The sequence below is a fragment of the Tympanuchus pallidicinctus genome, unplaced genomic scaffold (genome assembly GCF_026119805.1).
Source record: "Tympanuchus pallidicinctus isolate F22 unplaced genomic scaffold, pur_lepc_1.0 scaffold33, whole genome shotgun sequence".
In the NCBI taxonomy this organism is placed as follows: domain Eukaryota; kingdom Metazoa; phylum Chordata; class Aves; order Galliformes; family Phasianidae; genus Tympanuchus; species Tympanuchus pallidicinctus.
In genome coordinates, this window is record NW_026294751.1 from 1431195 (window position 1) to 1457271 (window position 26077).

General features: G+C 47.3%; 1 protein-coding gene across 4 annotated transcripts; it reads right to left on the minus strand.

Annotated features, from left to right (window-relative positions):
• Nucleotides 1-385: 385 nt before the first annotated feature.
• Nucleotides 386-26045, minus strand: KIAA0319L (KIAA0319 like). 4 transcript variants are annotated; one of them, XM_052698636.1, is made up of 21 exons: nt 25819-26044; nt 24775-24941; nt 20024-20721; nt 15100-15391; nt 13121-13222; nt 12483-12580; nt 11231-11318; nt 10422-10514; nt 9705-9837; nt 9108-9336; nt 8303-8426; nt 7632-7764; nt 7171-7319; nt 6723-6874; nt 6412-6550; nt 5937-6096; nt 5041-5183; nt 4628-4750; nt 4044-4134; nt 3585-3676; nt 386-1807 (listed from the first exon to the last, which is right to left on the minus strand). In XM_052698636.1, exons 2-21 carry the CDS (start codon nt 24914-24916, stop codon nt 1620-1622), a joined length of 3369 nt encoding a protein of 1122 aa, XP_052554596.1. In that variant the 5' UTR covers nt 24917-24941; nt 25819-26044; the 3' UTR covers nt 386-1619. The 4 variants fall into 4 exon arrangements, with proteins under 4 accessions (XP_052554596.1, XP_052554597.1, XP_052554600.1 ...); XM_052698637.1 differs by lacking the exon at nt 25819-26044 and adding an exon at nt 25459-25579; XM_052698640.1 differs by lacking the exons at nt 24775-24941; nt 25819-26044 and adding an exon at nt 21432-21714.
• Nucleotides 26046-26077: the final 32 nt, after the last annotated feature.

Below are 26077 nucleotides of genomic sequence, written 5' to 3' on the forward strand. Positions count from 1 at the left end.
CTTCCCCCTCCAACGCTCTGCGCTCGCGGTGATCGTTACTGATCTCTGCAGCGGGGAGAGCCGGCGCGCACAGCACTGCAGAGGGGATTCCCCCACGAGGACAGCGAGGGATGCGCAAGGCAGAGCGGCACGGAAGGAGCCCCAGCGCCACGTCGGCTCCATCCCCCCAGCTCCAAACCCTCCTTCTCTCGAGCTCCGTTCGTCCTCCATCCGAACGAGAGGGCGGCGGTGCCCAAAAACGCCGGGCCGCGAGCAGCCCTGCAGCACAGCACCGAGCTGTGAGCCTTCCAGATGTGGGGGCACCTCTGTGGCACAGCATCCCTGCGTGTGGGCTGAGGGGGAGACAACGGACGGCCCAGAACATAAACTCAGCAGCAGCCATGGCCACATTCAGCAGGGCGACGTCCCCCCGCCTTCGATAGTGTTTAATCTTCAACTCGCTCGACACAGATCAGTAGTGCAGCAATATAAATACAACCGAGGAAGTCAAAGCCTTTTGGCTTTCACAGCTCAAAAAAACAAAACAAAACAAAACAAAACAAAAGCCAGTGAAACGAGTCTTCCAGTTTTAAACACAAAGGAAGGCAATAAACTGCCCACCCAAGCACTGAGGAGCAGCGGCATCCTTTGTGCCTGTGAGAGGACGGGGCTGCAGCCCATGACAGCAGCACAGTGAGATACAGAAGCAGCTCTGGGGAAGGACCACAGCTGAACCCCGGCACTCACCAGGTTCTCAGGGTTCCCTTACCCCACTGCAGTTCAGAACTGAGATATGGTTGATGTTCAGACTCGTGGAGGGCTTAAAGACCAACAGAAAGTGCTGGGGGTGCCGAATGACATCTCAGAGCTTTGGAAATTAAGTCTGCCGTGAGACAGAGGTACCAAAGGTGAGAGTCCTTCCCTGCTCTGGTACCAAACAGGAGAGCTTGCTGCAGGAGGGGGTCTCCCAGCCCAGCTAATTACCACAGACAGGTCAGCTTCTCCACAATGCCATCCCAGTGAGAAAAGTCTGACCGTTACTTAAGATGGCTACAAAACCCTCTCCTACCTGCAAGCTGATGCAGCATGACCACAGTGTTTAGATTCCTCCTCCTCTATGCTACAAAACAGCCAGTGCTTGTGAAAGGACAAGCCTAAATTAAAATAGCGCTTAAACCATTAGGGAAGGTGGAAAGAAAAGAACAGAACGGACAGCAGTAGTTGGTGGCGAGCTGCTGGAGCCTGGAGGGAGCTCAGAGCACAGCCTGCAGCGCAGCTCTGCCCTTCCTTCTTCAACAGATTTCCAAGGCAAAGAGCCTGGAAGTCCACAGGTGCTTCCTGTGCTGCAGTGAGGTGGGACAGGAGGGTCCTGCACACCCACAGTCGCTCCTTCCAGATCCAGCTCTGCCTTTTCTGATGCCTGCGGTTCACAGTTGTCTTCTCCTCCCTTTGATTTTCCTTGCAGTTCAAATTCAAGTACAACCAGTTTTAACTGAACGAAAAGAAACCCACAGAGTTATTTTCTACGAAACAAGTTAGCAGCTGCTGTCCAAACCAAAGCGGCCTCCAAAGGCCTTTGTGGAACAGGGACGGGCCTTCTCCTCCCCACCGAGCTCCAGCAAAAGGCCACCTGAAGGCAGCTAGAGGACCTCCTCCCTCTGGCTCTTGGCTTTCAGTGTCACCTGCCCGTTGCGCAGGGAGCCGTTCTGGCTGCGGAGCAGCTTCCCTTTTTCCCGGTCAGGCCAGGTGAAGATGGCTTCATCGCTGTCCAGCTCCGACTCCGAGTGCATCAGGCTGGTGTTGAGGACCTGGGATTTCTGCCTGCCACCTTTGAAGGAGAGAGATCTGCAGGTTAAAGCAACTCAGCACTGCACAACCACAGCTCCCTCCATCCCCGTCTCATTTCACGTCACGTCACAGCGGTGGCCTCACCTGACCTCCCCCCATCTGACACTCATTCCCTCACAGGCTGAAGCCAAAAACAGAGTTGATCCCGTTTCAGAAACCTCGGTGTGACACGAGGTGATGCAGACGCTGCACACAGAGCAAAGCACAAGGCCTGGGCAGGGAAACAAACCGCAGAATACCTGGGGTCTGCCTCCCTGACCTTGCTGAGGGCACTGCCTAGAAAGCCCCCTGGGGGCTGTGGTAAAGAGAACATGCAGGTGTGCAAGAGGAGATCACTGCATTCTTACTCCTTTCCCTACTCTCTGCTTCTCTTGCCTGCAAGGGGAGGGAGATAAATTAATGGGCTGAATTCAGATTAATGCGCAAGGACGGGAGAGAGACATTTGCTGATATTGTCAGCAGAGGAAACATTTAAATTTAGCTTTTCCTTAATGGAGAAATGCAGCCTTTCCTCTGTTAGGAAATGCTCCCTGGACGTATCTAGAAGGAAAGAAGACGTCCGTCAGCAGCCAGGCCTGGAAGAGGCAAAATGAGTTTGGTTATCAGGGAGCAAATGGTTGAGGCACCTTTGCAACAGCCTGCAGAACAACAAGGCCTTTATTTAACAGTGGGGCTCTCCTGCACCGTGAGGCAGAGTTGGGTGCTGAGGAGGAAACCCACCTGATTTTTATTCTACAGAAGCAGCTGTATTTGTGCAGCTCTCAGTTATGCGTCCAGCTCTGCTGCTGCAGTGCCCTCAGTGCCACCATCAGGCACATTTGCTTTGCTGGACCACTGCTGCATGGGATAGCACTAGGATGAGTCATTATTTTCCATAGTAATCAAGGACCAGGGACTGTTTTTCGCTCCCTCTAACAGCAGGACCAACATTCTCAATCAGAACACATATTTCAGCAGCCCAAGCACTGCGCTGCATTTGGCAGGGCCAGGCTTTGCAGGCACCTTCCCATTCCTGCCTCCTCCCCTGGTCAATCAGCAGGTGACAAAGGCTGGCTTTTGGTATCAGATACGACCTGATCCAAGCCTGCAGCCACAGAGAACACTGTGGACCTCACTGGTCTCCCTCCTAAGAGAAGCATTTGATTCCAGCAAAAATTAAAGGCTGGGTGAAGCTCTCAGAGCCTCATGCCCACGAGGAATGGAATGGATTCACATACAAACAAGTACTGTGGAGTGGGAGAACATGAGGGCAGACATGAACAGCACTCTCTGCAGGCCACCAAGAATGCTGATGTTGCTTGGTGTCCTTTTGTTTACCAGTCAGTGTCAATCAGTTCAGTGAAATGCTCAAAGACACTGAATTCATGCTCAGCCTTGCCAAGGAATTGGATGCTGGCAAGAAGCAAATGGACTGAAAAGAGTACATGGAAAACTTGGGAGCTGGAGAAGCTGCAGCTGACACCCAGGTCTGGACTTCTTGGATCAGGTCAGGCTCTGAAGGGCTTATGTGCATCCACTTTGTGATGAGAAGCAGAAACACTTGGACTACGCCAGTTTCAGCCCCAAATATTTAAACCAAAGTTAGTTAACTTGATTAAACAGCCTGTCTGCAAACGAAACAAGCTGAGATCTTCAGAGACTCATCCATCAGTGACAAACATCGTGTTTGTTTCACTCTGTGGTTTTTAAGTCCACCGAGGAAGAGTTTTCTTAGCACGCATTCTGGAACTGCTGAGCTCTTCCCTCTCATGTTTTACCTGCTTTGGGATTTGGTTTTAACTCCAGGCTTTCTTGATCCGTTGCATCCAAAATCTTGTATTTGCTTTTTCTTTTGGATTTTCCTTTTCGTCTAAAGGGGGAAAGACAGAATTCAGAGGCAGGCTGCTTCTTCAGAACAGTTGGAAGAAAAACAAAACAGAGCAACACACTGATCTTCAAAGCCAGAATACTTGCTTATTTCAGACTATTGTTAACATCAGAAAGCAGAACATTAAAAACATTGCTTTAGTTGCACATTTACAGGCTAATCCAAGTCTCACTTCTTAAACAGACCCAGAGTTTTAGGACTTCAATGTTCCACTTGAAACACTGAGCCAGAAAAACCAACATCCCAGGGCTGAGCAGACAACCTGCTGGGTTTAAAACTCTTTCACCTCCTAAAGCAGCCACTTGGCTCTGCAGCACTGACACTGGGGGGGTTATGGCCTCAGTCCCACCTCTTGCAACAGCAGATCACCATCCAGGATAAGATTCCAAAGGCAACCACAATGACGAAAGAGGCAATGATCACATACAGCACACTCCACTCTGAAAGCAAAACACCCCAGAGATAAAGACGTTGTGGCAACTCATCCAGCTGACAGTGTGCACTTCAGATGACTGCTCTTGAGACAAGAAAGAAGGCAGGCTCGACCTTTTGTGGAATTACAGAGACTGGCACCCACCACTGGCAGGATCTCTGATTCTCCAATGGAAGCCAGAGGTTTGGGTCTTTCTGCACAAGTTTGGGGTTTTTTTTTCTGTCTGTTGTCTTAAAAATTGGCTTTCCCGTGCCAGAAAATCCCCCATAGGATCACAGTAGCAAAGGGGCATAATTTATAAACTGAGAATGGACTCAACTCTTAGCAAATGTTCACCATGAAGAGCATTTCCTAGCCACTATTTCCTATCTGCTCTGTGAGACCAGCTCAGGGACCGCAGCGTCACAGTGAGCAATCAGGCATCTCTTACACAGCGAACCTCGGGCTACAGACTCTGTTTGCCTCCTAAAGGTGAGCAAAGCCAGGCAGCTTTCACATACCACAGTTGCTTTCGCCATCCCCCATCTGCACCTTGATGAAGTTCTCCATCCAAAAAGGGTCACAGACGCAGCGTTTGGTGAAGGAGTCGCAGCGCCCGTGCTCAGAGCAGTTCAGCTGACACGCTGGGGGCCAGAAACAGCAAGGTGAACTCAGTGACTCACACGTGAGGCAGCAAAAAAAGGACAAGACAGCTCAGTATGGCCAACCACCATGAGGTTTTTTACTCCAATCACCGTGCTGTAACTGCAAGAAGGGCAAATGTGAGCACCCAGGCCTGATGCCAAAGCAGCGAAGTCCTGCTTCATTAGCAACTTCACATGTGAACAGGCTCAGAAAATTCTTGCCGTTCTTGCAAGCATCCAAAAAGAGTGCAAAAGGCATCAGCTCACATCACAGCAGCTCTCTGACTTACTGACTGTGTTGATTTCCAGTGCCCGGAAGATGAGGAAGTCTGACTGCTGCTTCCGCAGTTCATTTCTTAGAGTCCAGGCCACCTCCCGTCCTTTGAAGATCTGATGGGGAGGCTGATTCTGCACAAAAAACACCATCTTCGTGCTGCAAGTCAGACAGAATGGTTACCTCCACTGCTTCTCCAAACACCACGCAGTCATTCCCCTCTGTCTGTCATTACAGGGACTCATTCAGAATCCCACATTTATTTGGAAGTCGAACTTCAGGTAAACCTGCTCATGCAGCAGACACCCCACTGGGACATCTGATCCAACCCCATCTTCAAAGCTGGGATGGTTTTTAGTTTGCTAATGGCTTCGTCAAGCCAAGTTTCAAACATCTCCAAGCACAACTTTGCGTGCTCACACTGAATGTGGAAATACCCAAGCCTTAGGGCCTTACTGTTTTCATAATCTCCTCCCTTACCGTGGGATGCCTGGACCTCCAGCACCCTCAGTCACACCTCAGGCAACAACAGAATGCTGTTAATATGGACAATGTGGCCCACATGCAAACTAACACTTGTTTAGAAGAGGCCAGCAGTAGCTTACTTTCAACCACGCTGCAGTCAAAACCAACCTTCTATTTTCTGTTCTAACAGCTGTTACACTGTTTCTCAACATTTAATTTCACATTAAATTGAACTAGTTGTGTAGACAGCAAAGCTTTTCTGGACAGTCACCACCTCCAGAGGTGAAGGATAACCAAGACCTGCTTGGCAACTCAGAAACATCAATTTCACACAAGGTCTTGGCATGTCCTGGTTATCCAATCTGCTTCCCCAGGGAAAAAAAAAGCCCCTTGGTCACTAAACACTTGAGCAATTCCTCTCCTTGTGCCTTCACAGACAAATCCTACCTTTGCTCAGTGTACGGCTGGATCTTTTGCACAGTGATGTCAGAGTCAAGGACCCCCAGCAGAACTCCTATCTGTCGGATGAACATGCCCTTCTGCCTCTCAGTCAGCTGGCTGACATTCACATCCAGAATGATCTCCACAAGGTTGTTTTTCCTGGGATCTAGTGAGAACACAGACAGCACAGACCTTCAGATCTTCTATTTAACAGTCCAGGTACAAGTCAGGTTTCTAGCATCCTTCTAAAATGCTTCTGGTTTGAATCCAAAAGTACAGAATACAGGTCTATGACCCTCATAGATAATGACAAATGGTAAGAGTCAGCCTCCTAGAACCACATGAAAATATGACTGTTTTCCCCCACACGTTTGACCTTTTACACTTCCAAGCAGGACCCAGAACTTGCAGTATAAACTGTATTCAGAACAGAAGGCCAATGAACTGTAGGCAAACTTGCTACAGCACAAAAACCACTCACCAGGTTTGACTTCCACCGTGGTCCTTTCCACATCACTCTCTCCTTTGGCATCCGTTACTCTGAGATGGAATGTGTAAGTTCCTTCTACCAGATTGGACAGGAGAAGCACCGGATGGTGGTCTGAATTATTTAAGACCTCCTGGAAGGCAGAGCAAAGCAAGTATCAGTAAACTAAGCATCAAACCAGGATGGCTTATCACTAAAAAGTAACCAGGGCAATGATCAGCTCGATGCTTCCTCAGGAGCTATCAACGCTCCCTCTCTCTGACTGCTGTGATGCTGCAGGATGCCATTTATAAAAGAAACTTTACCCCAGCTGCAGGGCTCCCCTCATCCCGAGTCCACAAGTAGCTGACAATTCCCTTATCATCAGAGGATTTTGATCCATCCAACTCAGCTGTATTTGTAGGCAAGGTGATGACAACATTCCCCGCAATCTTTGCAACTGGCGGCTTGTTTATCTCTAAGCAAACAGAAAGAAACAATTGGAGAGAAATCTGGTAGTGCCCAATGAAAAGCTACAGCCTTCAGCCTCTGCTGTAACCCAGAAATCCCCCCCTAAAGCTGGTGAAGTGCCATTAGGTACTGTGGGAATCAGTGAACAACATCACTCCTCCAGGAAAGGGCAGACATCTGATAACACAGGCAATTTCAGTGCTCTGCTCCTCATCCTTCGTCCATTCCTCCTAAGTTTGCCTCTTGCTCAATTGCTCAGAGATAACCTGGGCCCCAGGTAGTTCTGTGTACGGCTGGACCTACCTTCTTTGACAATAACGTTGACAGAACTTTGGCTCTGCAAGTTCCTTTCATCCTTAACTGTAAGAGTGAACTCATACGTCCCAACCTGGAGGCCTGTTACAGTGGCAATGCTGCTGTTGGCATTCTCCAACTTGACACCATCTGGTCCCCTAAACAGAGCACAAGAGGATCAGTTTCAACTTTGCACAGCGTGGGAGCTGACCATGAGGCTCAAGCAGAGTTTACAGGGTTGGAAACACAGCTACCTGGAAATACAACCAAGTGCTTGGCAGAAAGCAAAATTATTTTCTCCCATCACAGCAAGGTAATCAAAAGAAAAAAGGGCAACATTCACTCTAGTCAGTGGTGGAGCTCATCATGCCTGATGTGGCAAGGATTTAAGACAAGAGGGGTAAATGTGTCCTGGTTGAGATGAAAGACCCAGATGCTTGCAGAAGAAAGGGCTGGAAGTTGATACGCACCGTGTTTTTTCCCAAAGAAAGGAGACTATTTTCTGGTCATCTGAGCTCTTGCTGCCATCTAGAGTGGTGCTGTCCACAGGAAGAGTTAATTCTTTATCAGGACCAGCATCTGCCTTTGGGGGCTTATTGTTCTCTGAAAAAGCATTGCAATACTTTTTACACAGATGCCAGAAAGGTGGAGCTTGCTCCCCAGCATTAAGAAGTTCCTCCAAGAATCCCTACATATTTTCTGCCCATTATTTCAATCAACTCAGACCAAGTGAGTCAAAAAGCAGCTAAGAATTCAGATCAGAGTTTTATTGACACATCTACACTAAAAGGTAGATTAATGAAATCTAGGAGTTTTGATTTTTGACTCTCATCCACTCAGCATTACCTCACCTTTCCTGCTCCTGCACTGTGAGCAGAGACAGCACTCAGGAAACACAATCCTGCCATCACAGGTGAATAATACTAACTAGATGACATTGTGAAAAATAAGATAACAGCCTACAAGGGTAATATTTGTAGAGATTTTCTTAAGTTGGTTCATCAGCAACATAAAGTCCTGGAAAGGTCCTCAATTAAAGCTTTTCTGGAAGCAATAGAAAGCTACTACAAGATCTAGAGTATGCTGACACAGTGATGCCCACCTGGAACTGAAGAAGCAAAAGCAAGGAAGGGCAGCTTACCTGGCTGGACTATCACAGTGACCTCTGCAGTGGACTGGTGCCCAGCAGAATCAGTCACTATTAGCTGGTAAGTGTAGTCACCTTCTTGCAGTGCAGAGAGCTGCAAGACTGGTGTCCTCACCCCCTGTGAGAAAACATATTAATGCATTGAGAAGATTCTCTCCAGCAATGATTATAGATATGAAGACTCTGTTTCTAAAGCCACTGTTATCAGCAGGTTCCAGGTGTTTATTATTACCTCCTGTTAAAGGACCAGAAGTCTTGAGTCACTTCTGGGAATCTCAGTGCCATCCTGCCCCTTGTTTTAGTTAGATAAAAGATGACACAGCCTGGCTCCACACCTTTTGACTGCACTTAAGCATCCACCCTATAGCACCATTGATTTAGTATTCACTAATGTTCTGAGGAGTCAGCAACTGAGCAGACAGAAAGCACGCTTCCCTAGCAGTCACATAGGTTAAAAGGAGATACAAGCTATGCTGAGACCTGCTATATGGAACAGCAGAGTCCAAAGCTATCAAGTTCTCATTTCTCTTAATACTCTATCCTCAAGCAGTATTTAAAGCTGCATTGCTCAAGAAAGGAAATAGGATGCCACTGAAAACCTGTGGCTAGACTGGTGCACCAGCTCAGCCATAAGCTAATAGCATCTCTGTGTGGATTCAGTTTGAAGCACCGAATCGTCACATTCTTACTCTGTAAGCTTAAAAGGCAGATTTGCTATCAGCCATTTAAAAAACATAGAAAAAAAACAACTAAACAGCTAACGAGTAATCAGAGATGAGTATAGGAGACCTGCACTGACCTGCATCTCCATCACTTTCCCTTTGCTGTTAGGGCTGAGCAGCCACTCGTAGCTGACGATGCTGTGATCGTCAGTGCTCTGGTTGCCATACAGGGTGATGGAGTTCTGAGGCAGGGTGATCACTTGGTTTGGGCCTGCATTTGCCACTGGGGGGTAATCCACTGCTTTGTTCACTGTCAAGTTGGCAGTGGTAGAGTTGCTGGCACCGTCTGAGTCCACTACTGTTAGACTGAAGGAAAAGCACAGATAATTGTGAAAGCAACCCAGAGTCACAATTGTAAGAGCAGAATATAAAATGGTGGCTGGAGAGGCACAAGAAAAGCTAGAAAGTTAAGACACTTAAGGGCAGTATTTCCTTTTCCTCATCTAGAGGTGAAAAAGTACCTTCATCGTCTTGGACCAGTGCTACAAATTAAGAACAACAAGCAGCCAGATAGCTTATCTTTTTTAAAGTGAAAAGCTATGAAACCACCTGAAATTCTGATGAATACATCAGAAAACAGAGCGCCATTCCTGTTTGCTTGGAGAGCAGGCTGACTTCAGGAGTATTGTACATTTTATCCTTAGGGAACAAGAACTGGCAAAGGTGCAACCTACCTGAAAGTGTAATTGCCAGGAACCAGGTTGGTCAGTGTCAGAATGGCAGTGTCACTGGAAACCTTCTCTTCCCGCAAAGGACCCTTCAGTTCTTCCCAGTGATAGCTGACAATTTTATCATCATCCGTGCTTTCTGTGTCAATTATGAAAGAAAATCATACAAGGAGCTGGAAAATAATGCTTCACAATCCCAGATGTTCAGTTCTCCACTTCAGTGCTGGGCTTAGCGAGCAAAAGCTTTTTTGGTCCAAACCCAACCTCAGATACCCAAAGTGTCTGCCCTCGTCTGCTCTGCTTCAGAGGTGCATTTGAATATCCTTGATTCCAGGTTTGTGTGTTGAGGGAATGCAAAAAAAACCCAAACACAAAACCAAAAAATACAGATAAAAGAGTACTAGTCCTGGACCAGCATTTAAAGAAACTCCTGAAAAGCTCTACTGTGGGCCAGGGTCATCACAAGTGATGTGTCAGCTAACCAAGGCACGTGAAGCTTAACACGAGAGGCCAGTCCTTTTGATTAAGAACCCTTTTTTTCTAGGAGAATCACTCAGGGCAGCATCTGCAGGAGGAAACACGGAGAGGTGCCTGTGTGTCAGCATGTGGATTCCCCCTTCCTAGCAGGAGAAGCTGATTCTATGCACTGAACTTATCCACCAGCCCAGAACCAAACACAAAGAAACCAGGCACAGCAAACTATTGAAAGCAGGAGGTACTCACGGCTGCCATCAATAACAGTTGAAATGGTTGGCAGTGAAATCTCCTGGAAGGGTGGGGAGACGATGGCAACAGGAGGACGATTCACTCGAGGCTCTGCAACAAAAACAGAGCTGTTACAATGACACCTACAGGCAGACCATGGTACAAGGTCCTAGCCGAGGAGCTAGAAAACTGCTTTGCTTTTGGGCACTAGGAGTGGGAAGCAGAACACATGGTGCACATCTGCCCTCTCCCCAGCTCTATCTATCCCTTCAGACCCTGCAGTCATCTAACTGATAGCCTGGAGAATCCAGGAGTCCAAAATGTGGAGCAGATGTGCTGTGCAGCTTCAGGACAGGCACAGAGATCTGCATGATCACCAACACAATAATTCTTGCTTCCAGCAAGTTCTGAACCAGTGCAGGGAAGCAGTGCTAACAAAAAGAGCTTAAACAAGGAAGGAGGAGAACTGCTACCACACGAGTACTCCAGAAATGGCTGCAGTCCATCAGTGCTCCCATGCTGAGACGAGATGATTCTAAGTGAGCAGCACCTACAGCTTCTAGTTTCTATTGCAACAGAGCTCTGCCAGCCTGAGGCATTTCCTGAGCACTTGTGTATCAGTATTCCAGCCCTTGCACTGGGTGGTTGGCCTGCATGTGGTACAGCAAACAGCTGTGTATCAGCATAGCTTCACATCTCAGGAAATGACTCAACGCACACTGAGATCTGAGCACAATCAATTCTCATGATGTTAATCTAGGGTCCAGTCAAGTAAGCAAAGCAGAGAGGCAGGAAGTTAACAACAGATGCACTGACACTGAACTCACTTGGATTCACTGTCACATTCACATAGCCCTCTCCGTGTGCATTTTCCCCATCGACCACAACTTTGAATTCATACAGGCCAACAGTAAGCTGGAAAGCAAACACAAACAATTATTCACCTTCGATCAAGACAGCAGAACCACAGTTTGACCTGCTGAAAAGTCAACTCACCATGCCTTGGTGCTGTATTAGAAGCACAAAACACACAATTCTGCTCCAATCCACGCATAGGAGGCAAAGCACGGCTTCCAAGCCAAAATGTTGCTATGCATATTTCAGTTTACAACAACTGATCAGAAACTAAAGACTAATATTTCTTACTGCCACTGGTGACAGGATTGTCAGTCAAGACTGACTTTCCATCAACGACAAGCAAACAGAACAGGTCTGAGGGATTAGTTCAGGCTGTGTGGCCACAGGAATCTGTACGAGCAGACTGTGCTTGAGATTTAAAAAGCCTGAATGTAAGAAAAAAAGATCTCTTCTTATGTGTTTTTACCAAAAAAATGTATTTCTTCTCTTTCTTCTAGGGGACATGAGTCAGTTTGTCACCCTTTCATCACAGCTGAACCAGAATGAGGTCTGGGTGCTGCACAAGTCATGCTATCCAAGAGACTGAAAACCTGACAGGGACAGATGTGCTGCTTTTGAAGTGCTTTTCTCTGCATGGTATCACAGTTAATGCCTGCACATTTTGTTCTGAGTGCAGAAGAATCCATGATGCTCAAAGGAATGTCTCATAAAAACAGAAGTGTATATTCATGCAATATTTAAAGTCGTTCTCTTGTTAAGAAACTCCATGTGCAGAAACCAACAATCCTTTCATTCCTTTAGGTCTTGTCTAAAAGCAGCAGCCAGGGACATGCAGGAGGTATTCCATCTCTCCAAGCTAATGGAACCTGCCAGTCCTTTTAGAGACTAGCACAAGGCTTCCAACCTAAACAGACCACTGCAGTGTTTCGGTAGTAGAAACATTCACAACCTTTTGTTAATGTTAAATTGTGTCCTTTTGAGTTTGACACATGGCATGTAGGCAGCTTTTAGATCCTGAAATCCATCTCTCCCCCTCATTCCAGAGCAACCTCCTTTTTCTAAGGGACTCAGAAGAGGGCCTGTAGTGAAATGTTGGCTGCTGGCCCATCGTGCTATTTCCTCTTCATTGTGAAATCATACAAGTCTTTCCTGGCTGCCAGGATTCCTGTTTTCCTCACTTGGCATTCCATACAACAGGACACCAAGCAGCAAAAGCTTTACCTTAGATAACTTAAGGGTCTGGGAGTGTTTCCCTTCCATTTCTCCACTGTAGTCTTTCGGATGAGTAATCAGTTCCCACTCATAGGAATAAGTGGTTCCTTGAAAAAATAACAAAAAAGAAAAGCTCCAGAAGTTAGTTTTTAAAAGACTGCTTTTCTGCCTGCTAAAAAAAAGGCAGACATTAAACATTTACAAGGCCCATTCTGCTGCACGGAGAAATGAGACTGCTTAGAGTCTGGACTGCAGCTTTTTGGGAATACACCCAAGACAAGAGACAATCTGTGCTCCTAAACACGTTTACTCCAAAGCCAAAGCCCATCTTTCTGCCTGGAAGGCATTAGAGAGCTTCGGAACAGTCACAACTCAGGATGGTAAGAGAGAAAAGCATTACTGTGCTCACAAATCCTGCAGGCACAACATAATGCCAGTTTCTGAACAGGGACACATCTCCCCCTGCTGCTGTGCACCACGTCACTTGCTTGCCTCCACTCCTGCTGCTATTACTGACACGGAAACTGTCTTCTGACAAAAGACACTTCCAAGATTGCTGTTTGTAATGCTTTTTTAATGCTGTTTGTAATGCCTGTTGGTCTTTTCACCATCACCTGCCCTTGGCAGGAGCCCCAGGGAAGCCTTACCAGGTGGTGGTTCAGGAAGCACAAATGCATTCAGCTGAACTTCGTTCTTTGGCAGGGTGACTTCTACGCTGTCTCCAGCAGAAACCACCAACTCCTTCATAACTGAGAGGGAAAAAGACAGAATTGAAAGAGAAACGGAATAATTACACACGTACCTAAAAGCCACCTTTGCTTCAGAGCCTGTGGAATAAAACTCAGCAGCAAATGGGTGTATTTTGTAAACACCTCATCACTCAGTGCAACTCCTGCTCCAGGTTTCAGTTTCGTTGCTAAAGCAGGAGCGCTAATGGGCAAAATTACTCAGTCACCTTCAACCCTTTGCAGATGCTGAGCAGCTCCTGCTCCTTTTCTGAAGAGCTGAAATGTGACCCTCAGGCCCTGCACAGGGGCCTCTGGGCAGCCAGGTCCAGCAGGATGTGAAGGGCTTTTTGCTGACAGGTTTTAGGCAGAGAACCCAGCTGCAGCCTTATGGCAAAGCAAGACAAACAGTGCTATTTACCAAACTGCAATTTCAGATCTTTACAAATACACGAAGAATCCAAGGCATTTCTTAGTTAAAAACTGCTTGGGGGCAAAGAAATTTTCTAAAATCTGCATAGCTACAGCACTGAGTACAGGAACTCAGAATACAAACAGGATCCTTTTGTTTAGATTTTCTTCTTATCCTTTTCTTTTCCAAATAGGAAATCACTGCAGCACTTACTATGACCTTTCCTCCAATACCACTTCAAATCAACTGGCAGACAAAGAAAGCTTACTCCTTCCTAGTTTGCTACTTCCTAGTTTGATCCCATCAAAGACAGTGTTCCAAAGATAGGTGCCAAAAATCCAAGTAAAGATGGACATGGAAAACACCAGTAAATATTTAGCCTTACTTCCATTTGTTTGATAGCTATTGGAATCAACCACTCAACTAAGAGAAAACAAATTTATCAGATCCTTTCTTCCCTCCCTCAATTACTCCACCTCCTGAGATTTTACAGCCCCATCAGTCTTTCAAGCTGCAAAGAGTTCCAAGGCAAAAAGAAACCTGACCTCATCAGAAAACAAACAGAGAAAAACTTAAAACTCCTCTGAGAAAAAAACACCCTTCACGTGACCACCTCTGCACCACTGAGCAAAACAAGGAGGCCCTGGCTATGCTGCTTTTCCAGCACAAACCACTGAAGACATTTTAAATAAGTCTTTCAGTTTTAGTTGGGTTTAAGTCCCTAAAAAGAACGCTAACTTGTTAGCACAGGCATCCAACCAGCTGCCTGCCTAAAACATCCTTGGATGCAACATTTCCTTTACACGTTCTGTTTGTTTCCTTGTAAGGGAAAAGAAACCCTACGTTCAAAAGAAATGCAGAAAATTGGATTAACTGAATGCTGAGCTCTCACACAACCAGCACGCATTGGTCAGTATGAGCAACACGTCCCCACGGGGTGAGATGATGGCCTGTGTGGGTTCACAGAGCTGCCCAAAGTGCATTTTTGTTTTCCTCCATCTTCAAATGTTTGCTTTCAGAAATGCCAGCGTGAACAGAAATGCCACTTTGCTGCAAAGCACAGCGTGGGCAAATGGCCAGGCACAGTGCTCTGCTGTGCACTGACATTTCAGAGATGGAAGACAATCAGATGCACTGCCTTTTGAACAGACATTCATTAAGCTTTCTGCTGAACTTGATAGAGAACAACGTGTCCCAGCTGCTGAAGGAATGCTCCACATGACTGTGCTTCACACCACATCTCAGCCTGCACTTTTATCACAGTTACTTTCAGTCCATTCTTGGAAACAAACCCAATGGTCCTGTGCAGATTTATGATGCCAGTATCTCACCAATTAATGGGGACCAAGCACTGCACGCACTAACACTCGTGTCCCAACATCCTTTTGATGGCACCACCCTTAAAAGAGACCCAGTGCTTTTCAGTGCTGCAGTGGTTTATCAACAAAACCTGAAGCGGTGACCATGAGGGATCCCTGCATGCTCTCACCTGGTGCAGCTGCAGTAGTGCTCAGTGCCACAGCAGTGTTTGTCTGGACTGGAGAAACACTGCTGTTTGTGGGAGCACCACTGGGCACAGGAGTAGCAGCCTGCATCTTCGTTGTGCTTTTCCCCTGTGCAGGGCTGATGGTGGGCAACGTATCTGAGGAGTGGGTTTGGATGTAAGCATCATCCAGCAGCTCGGGTTTCTCTGTCTTTCCAACAGCTGTCAAGCTCAGTGCCACAGGACTGGAGAGCGTAGGCAACACTGGGGGCTCCGGTGCAGAAGTTCCTGCATGGATCTGGAAAGGAAAGAGTAGTTTTAGTCGAACTGAGCTCAGTTTTGTTTTGCTGTGTTTGTTTCACAGAGGATCAAAATGCCATTGGATTGTTCTATATACTGAACTCCACCGAAAGTTGCACTCCTTCATTTTGGGGGATGCTGACAAGTCCCTGGGTTGTTTCTCCCCTTAAGGATGATGTTTTACTGCTTCTAAAACGTTTCTCCATGCTATTCCACAGCAGAGAAACCATTTCTAGCTGAGCAGAACACCAGTTGAGACCTCAGATCTTAATACAGCATCCGAAGTGTCACTGCTGTTGACATGGCAGACGTGAACAGAAGATCTGGGCTCAAAACTGCAGAGAACAGGACCAAAAGAATGGAGAGGTGGAATAACAAGGAGCAGAAAACAAGGATTGGGAACCGGGGTTCATTTGGGGCGTTTGTTTTGGCCACGTCCTCCTTGTCCTATAGCTGCACAGCTGGCAAGCACACAGAGAGGGGGCTGCAGTGGCATTTTCATTTAATAATCAAAGATTTTCAGCAAGATGAAATTTATTCCAAATCTCCCTTCAAAGCAAGGTGGTCTGATATAAACAACTGCCTCAGTGCATGCCAGGGGAGATGCTGCTGGGGCAGGGAGCAGAGCCTGAGGGCAGAAAGCTTGCTCACATCTATACAGGATGAACAACTTTATTGAAAGTAATCACATTGGCAGCAACAATTTCCTTTCTTTCATCAGAAAATTCCTTTTGCAGGACCCAGCCCCGTTCCAGCTCTCAGTGCAGCAGGCACTGCTCTCGACAGCTCACCTTCCACCATGAAGCACACACGTGTGCACCACCATGTGTGCAGCACATCCTGCTGAGCTAACCCTGCTTGGGGAACATCTGCTAAATGTTTAAGATGGAACAACTCACTGCTTTTGACTTTGGAAGTGTTTTGGAACTGGATTGCTCACTGCTGCTCCTCACCATGGGAATCCAACACAAGCTCACATTGGAGGAAACGTTCTCAGGCTTTTATGCCATGCTTTTGGCATCCAGTCCAGGCAACAAGTGCTTTAGACTACAGTGGGCAACATCCTGCTAGTAAACGGGCCAGGTTTATTAAGTATAAAATGCTGGTTGTTAAAATAAAGCCATTCTGCATGCATTGGAACAGCCAGCCCAGCCTTGAGCAGCAATGGAGGCACTGAAGGTTTCTTTGCAGAAGCATTTTTTGCTGTTTCAGGCAATTTCCTCCCTCCATATCCTGGCTAGCCTTCCCCAGCCCCTGAAAGCATTGCCCCGTGCTGCTCTCCAGCAGCAGCCTTGAGACCAGCAGCTGTGACTGGAGATACTGGCACACTCTTACCAAGTAAGATCAAGTCAGAAAAGCTACATGAGAGCTCAGCAGCCAGGCAGGAGCTCAGAGACACTCAAGACAAGCAGCTTCAGGAAGGCACAGGAGGGGAAAGGCTCCATGACTGCACACCACCACAGGGAACCTTTATTTTGCTTAGTGAGAATCGACCCACAAGGGCTGCAAGAACAGCTGTCACAAATAAGGCACAGCAGCTGCAGCTCTGCTTTGCTCAGTAGTATTTTCACTGAGATGGATGCTTCCTTGAGACACCTTTAAATGCCTAAAATACCTGACAGTTAAGAAAGACCCTTTTCCTCCCAGAAGTCTTCAGGATGAACCGACAGCCAAATGTCTGTGTGCAGCTCAAGTGAGATAAGCTTTGCCTGGGGCAACATCACAGTCAAAAATGCCTCTGATGCTTGTAAGCTGAGACATTTCTTATCTTTACCCAATAACCCCAAATTCTTTAAAGCAAAGAACAGAAGACTGGGGTGAGGGGAAGACTAGAAGTTTGCCAGCTGTCCCATCTTATTAGCTTACAAAACAGAGAAAAGTGGCACAGTGGCCCAAGAGAATGTGCCAGACATTTCTTATTCCAACCTATAGCTGCCTTTGTCTGGGACAAGTGACCTCTCTCCCTGTCTGACAGCATTATGTCTGTAACATTCTAACAGAGCAGCTACGTGCATCAGAACCTGCACTGAACTTTAAAGAAAAACACCCATGATCCAGAATTCTGTTTCATTCCTTCAACTTAAACGGGCCTTTCTTTGGTGAGAGTGGTGTGCATATGCAAAACAGCCTCTCTGCAGCTCTGATTGTTGGCTCTGTTGTCAAAACCCCACTTTAAAGGCTGCAGATTTTCCCATGGTCTGCCTGCAGGACTGCTGCAGTGCTGCTGGAGCCCTTGTCATCAGCAGGGCTGCACTTAAATACTTCTGTTTGGCTACTGCATGCACTGTGAGAGTCTAAAATTGGCAAAGTAATTCTACAACAAGGTGGAAAGATTTTAGTGCTTGGCAAATATCACTCACTGAAGAAAAAGCCCAGATTCCCCTTCCTTAGTTAAGGACAGGTGAGGGTGCACTGCAGCTCACCCTGCTGTGTTGTCCTTCCCCCATCTCTGCCACTGTAGCACGGATGTAATAAAGCCATAAATTAATGCTAGCTGCAAATTAGCAAGTGACACTGCAGATGGCTGTGAGGCTGTCAGAAATGTGAGAGGAAAATCAGAGCTCAGAGAGGCAATGGGCTCCTAAAGCATCACCTGACCATTCCCTGCATCTTTAGGGAAATCCTTTCATCTTCTCCTTGCCACGCATCCAATATTCTCACCCACCTCAGATGTTTGATGCTCCCAAGCATGCACTGCTTTGCATGCAGTGATTTCCTCCAGCTTCCACCCCTACCTGCCAAACCTTTGTAACAAATACAGCATTAGAAGCACTGCATTCACCTGCTCAAACAATGTACCTGATCAAATCTAGCTCAGATTAAATTCTATTGTATTTCTATTCTATTTCTATTCTATTTCCCCATGCGTGTAACTTCACTTCTTTTGGCCCCAAACCAACCCAGCTTGGAAAAATCCCTACTTTGGCATCTCCCTCCTGCAAAGGCTGGCCAGGGCCCAAGTACAAAGCCTTCAATGTTGTATCCTTGGCCTAAATTAAACTGCTCTCAGATCAGAAATGTGAGGACAGCTGCATAGCTTGACTTATGTTTTGCTGCTGAAAGTTGGATGCTTCGCTAGCCAAGGAATCAGCCCAGGGCTGGGCAGCACCAGCCTCAACTCAACACTCCTGTTAAGGTGGTTTTTCTTAATTCTTCCTCAAAAACTGCATCCCAAACCTCAGAAATGTGGTTGACAGGAATTTCATCACCTTTTAGGAAGAATTTCATCAAACATCCAGATCTTCTTGCTAGCAAAAACCAGAAAGGTGAAGGAAACCCATTGCCCCTCACATCCACCCAACAGTGCACCTTAATGACAAAGAGGAGCACTTGTACACATGGGAAATTTGGATACTTAGCAACATTCACCCATTGATTACTCCACGTAATTTAATATTTGCAGCCCATTTTCTGACAGGCACTGAACAGTTATAATGAACACTCAGCTCCGTGCAGAACAAGCAGGGAGATACAGCAGCTCTTCAAGAGCAATAGAGCTCTCAACACAGGTTATGTGCAGCATAAATGAGAGGATGGGGTCACCGTGTAAATCTCAAATAGGAGGAGGAGGGGAAAAAGCAGCAGAGTAGGAATGCTGCAGTACTGCAGGGGAGAGAGAAAGCTGAGCTTTTATGTCAGCCCTGGGTGCTGCGAGGCTCTGGAAACTCAAACATTTGTGAAGTCCTGGTGCATGATTTCACATGGCAGCAGGGCTGCCCTGCAGCTCCACGTGGTGCCTCTTGGCTGCTCTCCACATCCTGCTCACAGCCTCACCTGGAACCACAATTTGCATTCAAAGGAGAGAAAGAAATTCAGGCATTTCCAGTAGCAACAGGAAAAGGCACCAGGCTTCAAATCCTGGAGGTGTGGCAGAAGATATGCAAGGAATTTCACAAAGGATTCTTCTCGTTTCACTGTCATTTGTGGGCTTTTCTGTGTATTTTTAGAAATATTTCTATCTGCAGATGTTAATGCTAACTTCTCTTAGGACCAACATCTGGATTTGCTGGATTAACGTGGCGCGCGTTTGCAGCAGAGCCTGAACTGCTTTCATTCAACCAATGCCAACGTAAGCTTTTGGGGATTTGGAAAACTGAAAGCCTTCAAAAAGAGAAAAAAAGAAGAGAGTTCAGATGCCAACACAAGTAAGCAGGCTGACATGGGAAACCCTATGCATAAAAGTCCAAGAATAATTTATCTGGCTGCTTCAGTTCAGTGCTCCAAAGGAAACAGCTTTTGACTTTGTGGATCCAAAAAGGTACTTTAATGGGCAACAGGTGTCAACTTCAGGTGCTTCCCACTGACATCACAACTATCATACCTCACTTTTGCATCTCGTTTGGTCAGTACAGTCCATGATTTCATACAAAATGCAAGCATTATTATTATTATTTCCATCTTCCTTCTCAGTTTATCCCAAATAGGAAGAAGTAGGGAAAAAAAAAAAACAACTCATCCCCCCTCAAAATATACAAAACAAAGCAGAAAATGAACACTTGTCCTTGCCTTGCTGACAGGAGACTGAAAGCAGACATCTAGAAAGTTATTCTATCATGCAAACAGTCCAAATCTATATAAAGCAAAAGCAGGAGAGCAACAGCTGTCCAAGACAGCCCCATTAATCACTCACCTGTGGGAAGCCAGCACTGTCTGCATCACCAGATCCATTCACATTATTGCTTTTAGGAGGGAATGGGCTTTTGGTTTTCTGCTCTTGAGGATTGGGCCCATTTTTCAGCAAGTCTTTCTTTTGATTTGGATGGGCCTCAGGAACAGGCCTGTCCTCCCCCAGCTGCTTCAGCACTCGATCCTTCAGGCGCTCTGCGTCTCTTCGGCTGCTTCCAGGTCTGCTGTCTGATGCTCTGGCTGCAGCCCCACCACCAGGGCTGGCTGCTGTGTCCCCTTTCAGGAGCTGCACTCTGTTATTTGCCAAGCTCCGTTTCTGGAAAGACCTCCAGGGTTGTTTTTTCCCCCGCACTGGGATGCCCCAATCTAACCACCTGCGAAGCCGGTTCTTCACATCATTTCCTGTTTGAAGCTTGAAGAAGTGCTCTGTGCTTTTGGATTTCTTTAAAAACACCAAAACAGAATCAGAAGTGCCAGTCCTGTCTGTCTGACACACGGCAGGCACGGAGCAGTTCACCTGGATGCACATGTTTTCTGAGAACCAGAAGGCATCACAGGCAGGGCTCCGGCAGCAGGCAGCCTGACAGGACTGCACGGTGTGAAAGCCTGCCAGGAGCTGCAAGTGATGATCTTCCCATGACTGCAAACGTCCACCAAGCACGATCTTCCCTGGCTCACACTTTGATCTGTTCCAGTCTGCATCTGGGAACGAAGAAGACAAAAGACAATTCTCAGTTTTCTAAAGCAGTCGACAAGAAATCCTCATCACTGCTGTCAAGGCAAAGTCAGCACGCTCTGCCCATAGCCTCCCTGCAGTACCAGCAGTGCCTTGCTTCACAGTACAAAAGCAATTATCTGTCATGCATTTCTTTACAATTAAAGCTGCTTCAGATTTCAGACTGGGGGTAGAGCAGCAATTGCTTTACGTATGGATTATTTCCTTTTTCTTGTGCTTGTAGGGATCAATGGATTAAAGGCTTCCAAAATTCAGAGCTCTGCAGATTAAGGACTCCCTAAAAATAGACTGATGACCCATGGGACTGTTACACCGTGCTGTGCTCAGCACCCAAGGCACAGCAGGTCACTGGAAGATTGCTTTACCAACTATGCCACTGGACTTTGAGTCGTGCAGCTGGAGGCTGTGCTCTGATCTGCCCCCTCCCTGTTCAGACCACAACACAAATGGGGATCTTTTTTTTTTCCCCCCCTGTTAAAGTAGTCACAATTTCCTTTTTTTTTTTCCTCCTATTTTTCTAATCAAAAGTGGAGCTCACAAGCAGCAGCCAGCCTCCACCTCCAGCAACAACAACCCTGGGAAACTCTCTGTGAGGCTGTGACACAAGCACAGCATTTCCCACCTTGGCTGCTTTTATCATTTGACTTCAGAATGTTCCTGCCACGGAGGCACTTACCTCACACTGCTGATGTGGCAATGAACTCTGATCCTCTCAATCGCAGTTAATACCCAGAATTGGCAGCACAGATTTGCTGTGACTCTCCCCCTCCTTCTGCATCACCCCCCAATATCTCTGGGATAACATTATATGACCAAAGAAAGCGAGCAGCAATGACAGATGCACTTCACTGTAATCCAGTTATCACAAACATCACAGTGGGTGTTACAGCTCTTCTGTTACTCATCATTAAAGGCTTCCAAATACATTAATTTGGTTTACCCAGAGTGGATAAGGACACCTTATAATAAATAATAAATAAAGAGTGATGGCCATTTTCACGTTCCTTCCACGTGCACCTCTTGCAACACCAAGAGTTTCAACTCAAAATGGGAACTCAGACCACGTGCAAAGTTTGTTCATGATACAGCAGAAAGAAAGAGGCAGAAATGTTATTCATGGCTCATTTGTGAGACAAGCACAGCAGAGGCAGTTTGAAGACAAAGCTGAAGCAAGCCAGCATCAGGCACAATAGGAGGCACCTGAGATCTGCGAGGGGATCACAAGGGCCCAGAGCTCTCTGTGGGTGTCTGAGCCCAGAACTGCAAGAAAGGAAGGGAAGCTCTTCACTTGAGAAACTGCAATCTGTGAAATATTGCATATGTTCACCAGAAAGAGATGCTGACAACAGCACCTTTACATCAACACAGCATTTCCTTGCAGAGCAGGCAGGCAGGCTGCCCAGGGCCAGAAGCTGACCTCATTCCACTCTGAAGTGCTGGGCTGAAGTCACCCCAACACGTGGCTGTGAGCAGGGATGAGCACCTGGCATCAACCTGGCAGGTGTGGAAATGGGGCAGAGCACCAGGAGGGGCTGTGAGCACCAGGAGGATGTGAGCACACACACAGAGCACACATTGGGCTTGGAGGAGCAGGCAACGAAAGGAAGGATAACACTTCTGCTGGGAATTTCAAGAGGATCTTATCTGCAGAGATTTGAGTTAGTCTTAAAAGTAGGCAACAAAAGAAATCCTCACTTTCTGTTTAAGGTGAAGCACTGTTCCTTAATACCTACTGTGCAGAAAGTGCTGCTTTCCACATCCTTAAAAAGCCCTTCTCATCCTGAACTCATCCATCCCTCCTCATGTTGAGCCCTGGCTCATGCCTACCACACAAACTAAGGCTCAGTGCAGAACCCAGGGCTTTCCAACTGCAGGCACAGAACTGAGCACAAACAGAATGGCTGTATTTAAAATGTAAGTGCTCCCCAGGAAGACATCACTCGTGAGAAAGTCACTACATAGACAAGCATGATATGCATGCATCTAAAATTTGAAACTCTAATCTCCATAAGCATCTCCTAGGTATGCCAGAGCCAGGATTTAGTCTAGATGACAACACACCACCATGCTGAGAACACTCTGCTCTCCTTTAACCCGCCATGAAAATGCAGAGATCTGAATTATATTTCATCCAGACTTCATTTCCAAAGTTCTGGTAATGCCCACCTAGGGCATGTTTATCTGAAATAAGCCAATATGGTTTTTGTATTGCTCTACACTGATAGCTTAAAGCTCAATTAACTCACAGAAATAACAGAAGTTAAACAGGCAACTCACAATCTGGAAGGCCAGCACTGAAGATGAGCATTTTTCATAGAACCACACTGATTCTCATCTATGCAGTTCCCGTGGTGTTGGGCAGGGGCCACAAATCACACAGCTTCACTGAATCACGCAGAGCTCTTCTATCCATCTACATTTGCATTTCACCTCTGGTCTGCCAAGAAAACTCACCTGGCCTGTTCACAACACTGTGCCTCCTCGGATCCCATAGGAACACCCTAAGGGCAGACAAAGCCCCACACTGCTATCTGCAGCCCTATAAATGGGGATCTCTGCAGCACTGGGCAAATGTGGACCTGTACCAAACGAGTGGAGGCAGCTGTAAGCACAGGCAGTTACCTACTTTGGCTTCCTTAGAGAGAAGCCACCTGCTCAGCCCCTTACAGCTCCTCGTGCTACATCCCAAGCATGGCAGCTGCACAGAGGGACCTGCAGGCTGGGTCAGGCCAGCAGGGTGGTGAATCTGCTCACTGTGATCATCCATGCCAGCAGCTTCAGGGGATGCAAAGCAAATCTGCAGCAGGAATGTCCCTGTGCACAAGTCCTATCTAAGCTCCAGAAAGGAACCAGCCTTGCACAGCACCAATCACATCACTGCTGCACACTGTGTGCTTAGTCACTCCTCAACACTGCTTTTGTCATTTTTAGTTCTCTAGTGTATACATATATGCAAAAAATGCTGTCCTTCTCAGTCTGTAGAGCTCCTGTCCCTCTGATGCAACTCACAGCTCTGCTGAACAGCAGGGAACTAAAATGGATAAGAACAGTTTCTATTAATAAGCTCAGGTTCATAGACTTAGGCAGTTAATCCCCCCTGATAGAGAATTAATGATTAACAACTTGACTGCACAGACTTTTTTTAGCCTGTCACATGTAACCAAGTATGTCAACACAGCTCCCTGGGTAACCCCACATGAACACACCGATTTCTGGGCACCTCTGATTCCTCTCCAGCTGAACAAACTCTGCAGCCTAAGAGATACCTACAAAACCAAAAGAGCAACGTGCACACAGGGTGAAAATGCCACCTTCTGGGGAAGATGTGGGCTTAAAACATTTAAGAGAAATTTAACCCGTTCATCTGAAAAGACAGAATTTGATTTTTTTTTTAAAACAAAAGAAACCTCAGTCCTTTACATGAAAGTCTCCACACCCATTTGGTGCATTTACTTGAGCAAGAGGTTGATTACTCAAGTTTGAACAGGAAACATAAAAACAAACAAAAATTACCCGTAGGCAAATAGACTATTGACATACAGTGTTTGTGGAGACTTTACAAACATTAAGTGCTTCGAAACGCTCTTGCCTTCCCAACCTCCTTCAAGTACAGCTCAGATGAAATTATTAACCAGAGCATCACCTGCTCCTTTTTAGGAAAAGGGTCTTCAGCTCAGAGAAAGCTCCCTGTGAGATACAAACGTCTGAAAGCCAGCAGCACACGTGAAGATGCCCACATTTGTGGGGCAGACAGACTCTGCTGCTCAATAAGCAGTTGGGTACCAGAGCGATACAGCATTACAAGAAACAAGCCCTCACTGCCCCACACCTCTCCACAGAGCTTTGGTTATCCCACATTTCTGACAGCTCATTTAGCAACCATCAAGTTAGTTTGGTTTTAATCCAGCTATGAAGGCTAGCAGCTAATAACTTCACTTTCCTCTCTGAGTATTTCAAACATGTGAGAGAGATAAATACCCACAACACAGACAAGGTCCCAGGCAGAGCAGCACAATCACCTGTTGAGGAGCAGAAGGCACACAGGCAGGCGCACACGTAGAGCAGCTGCAGGCTTCTCAGCTCCCTTGCAGGTCTTCCCCAGCAGTATTGTGGCAAAAACGGAGCACTAATGCTGAGCTTGGCTTCCAACCTCTTCTCCATGGCCTCTGTGGGCAGCAGCAGGGTTCTGGAACCACAGAAGATATCCACTGGTCATTGGTATATTCCTGCAAGGACTCACTCAGCATGATGGAGAGCACGGAGTGTTTGCAGAGGAAAAGAAACAGCTAATCTTATCAGCTGAGCACAGCAGATAAGCAACCATCCATGTCACAGTGCTAAAGTGAGACCTTTGGCAGCACAACTCCCAATCACTGAACCGCAGCAAGCCTTGCAATACTTCCCCCCCCCCCACTGGATTCAACAGGGAAACACCAAACAGCATAAATTGCAAAGTACTCAGGGCTTTTTGGGCTTCCAATAACCCACGGGCGATGGATCCTCACCCAGCTCCTCCAGCACAACACACTGACAAACCACACACTGACAAACCACACATCTGTGCGGCGATGTCACTGCTCACACACTGGTGCTGCTCAGTGCCAGCCACCAACAAAGCCAGCAGAACACAGAATCGTTGAGCAGCACGAAGATAAGGGCACGTCCAGCTCCGTGGGCACAAACCAGAGAGCACTGATCCTCACCGGTAGCCTGAATGTCAATTTTCAGTATCCTGAATGTCAATTTTGGAGCCTCAGATGCTCCCGAAATCCCAACCATCGCTAAGCAAGGTGCGACACAAAACTCAATTCCGCACGAGGGATAAACAGCGCCTGTTTGCAGGGGCAATGGGGCGTTACTGGGCACGAGGAGCTCAACCTGCCACGGTTCCAGGCTCGGAAGGCAGCGTCACCACAAAACCGGCCGTCAGCACGTCGCCTCAAACTCGTTAACTGCTAAATGCGGAGGGCAGCCGCCCCGCACACGGAACCGGCCGGCAGAGCCCGGCACCCCGCGCTGCCCCACGGTCCGACCCGCGGCGGCTCTCCGCGGCAGACACGTACCAGGGCCGCGTGCCGCTCCGCCGCTCCTCATACCGGGCGGCCGGGCCTCCAGCGCTCCGGGCCGGGGGGCAGCGCGGCCTCCAGCCCTGCGGCCATAGCGCCGGGCGTCCGCTCAGCCCCGGAAGCGCACCGACACCTTCCGGAAACGGAACCGACACACCGGTAATGCCTGGACCGGCGTCGTCCGCTCGGGGCTGCGCCGCTCCGCTGCCCGGCTCGGCGCGGGGAGGAACCTCGAGCCGCCGCTCCTCCCGCAGCC

Coding starts and splice junctions, on each gene's coding strand:
- KIAA0319L (XM_052698636.1), bottom strand. CDS start 24,916: ATGGAGAAGAGGTTGGAAGCCAAGCTCAGCATTAGTGCTCCGTTTTTG. Junction 5,184..5,936: donor CAGCCGTACACTGAGCAAAG/GTAGGATTTGTC, acceptor TCTGACTTGCAG/CACGAAGATGGTGTTTTTTG. Junction 1,808..3,584: donor AAAACCAAATCCCAAAGCAG/GTAAAACATGAG, acceptor TCTCCTTCAAAG/GTGGCAGGCAGAAATCCCAG.